The sequence below is a fragment of the Tupaia chinensis genome, unplaced genomic scaffold (assembly GCF_000334495.1).
Source record: "Tupaia chinensis unplaced genomic scaffold, TupChi_1.0 Scaffold000627_1, whole genome shotgun sequence".
Classification (NCBI taxonomy): domain Eukaryota; kingdom Metazoa; phylum Chordata; class Mammalia; order Scandentia; family Tupaiidae; genus Tupaia; species Tupaia belangeri.
In genome coordinates, this window is record NW_006160147.1 from 5,062,010 (window position 1) to 5,064,167 (window position 2,158).

The following is a 2,158-nucleotide window of genomic DNA, read 5'->3' on the forward strand; positions in this document are numbered from 1 at the left end:
ATATATATATATATATATATATGTCATGACTTTTCCAGTGACTCAGTAGTCGTCTTTAACACAGCGACTATAATCAATAATCATCTACTGTATGTATCAAAATAACTAAAAGAGGATTTCGAATGCTCCCAACACAAAGTAATGCTACATGGAAGATGATGAATATGGTAATAACCCCGACTTAATCATTATACATTATATCCATATACTGAAAAACCACACTAAATAATTATGTATAATTATGATGTATCAGTTAAAAATAATAATAGAAATAAGAGGGTGGAAATAAAGAATGTCTCCAATTGCCTCTAATGCTGCCTCACAACCCAGTATGTTTAATAACACATCCTAGATAGGACACCTTTACCACAAGGAATTTCTACCTCTTATCTAACCAAAATTGCTTTTGTTGTCTTATATATCGCCGTCAACAAACTTTTTCTGTCGAGGGCTCCATGGTAAATATTGTAAGTTTTGTGGGCTGCTTGGTCACAGCTACCCACCCAGCTCTGCCCTTGGAGCACAAAACCATGTAAATGGGGCCATGTAAATGGGGCCATGTAAATGGATGCAGCTGTGTTCCAATAATGTACACACGCAGGTAGCAGGCGCTGCACTGTGGTTTGCAGATTCCTGATACAAATTAGTTTTTTACTTTCAGTTCTGTGGAAAAGAAGTATTAAGAATCTTCCCTTGGAAGACTTTAAGACAACTCCCCCAAGTCTTGTTTTGCTTCAGAATCTGATGAAGTTTTTGTTTTTAATTAGTGTTACTTTTCTTTCTCCTTCTCAAGTTCTCCTATACTGGGTTGGTTCAAATTGTTCCCAAGACCTGCCACATGAAAACTACTCCAACCTCTGCTCAGGTAGACTGACAGTGGGAATCAGGGACAGAGAGTCAGACACGCACGCAAGGAAAGAGAGTCAGACACGACCGTAACCGTTCTGAAGTTCAGTATAATAGATGTTAAGGGACGGGGACAAAAGGTTGGCGAGGGACTGCCAATCCCTGTTACCTGCTCAGGAGACTGTCCCATGGGAGCTTCACGACTGTGTGTTGTTCATTTTTCTCTAAGAGGCAGTCACACAGGATGGGATCCAATTTGACAAGACTAAAGGGAAAGAAGAGACAGTAGGAAATCCTAGACTCGCCCCTTCTGATGCAAGGGCCAACTCAGGGTTCATCTCTTGTCCTTCTTTTAGGCATGCAGGATCAAAATCAACTATGGGGCCACAATCCATTAGGCAACCCCTGGATGGGAGATACAAATATGCTTTCTGAGGAGGAGGGAAGGATCCTGAGAAGAGAATGGAGGAAAAGGGATTCTGGCATGGCCGTCCCCCTGGAGGGGGGGGCAACTTCTGACTTTCTGTCTCTCCAGGGAGCTCATGTACCCTATAGCAAAAATCTCTCTAAAAAGAAAAGAAAAAAAAAAGTTTAAAAAAAATTAATGGGGACTCTTTACCTGTCGGTTTACTATCTATATCCACTTACTAAGAAAAGAATACCAAAATCTATGATGGCTTCAGTAAGATATTTCTAAAGCTGGCATGATATTCCCCACGACAGCCATCTGCATCGAGAGGCCAGTGGTGGACAGAGGGACAGTAACATTTACTGAGTCTCCAGTCAAAATGGACAGCATTTGGGGATCTGAGCAGCCTGGACGGTAACTCTGGGTATCCACAGCCCACGGGCTGAAACCCACAGGTCTGGATTAGTTACAAGATGCTGTGATTCTCTATGCGCTTCCCCAGCTTCCTCCCCAACGTGGCTGTCTGCTTACAACAAACCCCTGGCAGGACGCATCCTGGCCTCTTCGGCCACTCACTTTTTGTTGTTCGCATCAACCAGGTCATTGTTCTTGGCATAGTTAATGACGATGGTTCGGACCTCATTGCCCTCGAGAATGCTCCCCTTCCTGGGGGAGGAGAAGTGACCGGGGGGTTAGTGCGTGCCATGCGGGACACAGCTGCCGACACCTAGACGCACTGCCTGCTCGGCAGGGTGCATTCCTCGGCTTTCCATCTCTACGTTCTTCCCTTTTCCTGACTGAGGCAAGCATGACCGTGTGAAGAGTGATTATAGGTAAGTTCATTTAGTCCAGAGAAACTTCCCCAAGAAAGGAGGCTTAAAGCTAGATTTAAGGGAAAGAGAG

The 2,158-nt window shown here is 44.0% G+C and overlaps 1 protein-coding gene across 1 annotated transcript in view; it reads right to left on the reverse strand.

Annotated features, from left to right (window-relative positions):
• Positions 1–2,158, reverse strand: part of EIF2D (eukaryotic translation initiation factor 2D) — a 41,362-nt gene that overhangs the window by 24,236 nt on the left and 14,968 nt on the right. Inside the window, exons 11-12 of the mRNA XM_006159274.2 lie at positions 1,832–1,921; positions 1,016–1,111 (exon numbers count right to left, since the gene is read on the reverse strand). Coding sequence (XP_006159336.1) covers positions 1,016–1,111; positions 1,832–1,921 — 186 coding nt within the window. The remainder of the gene's footprint in view (positions 1–1,015; positions 1,112–1,831; positions 1,922–2,158) is intronic.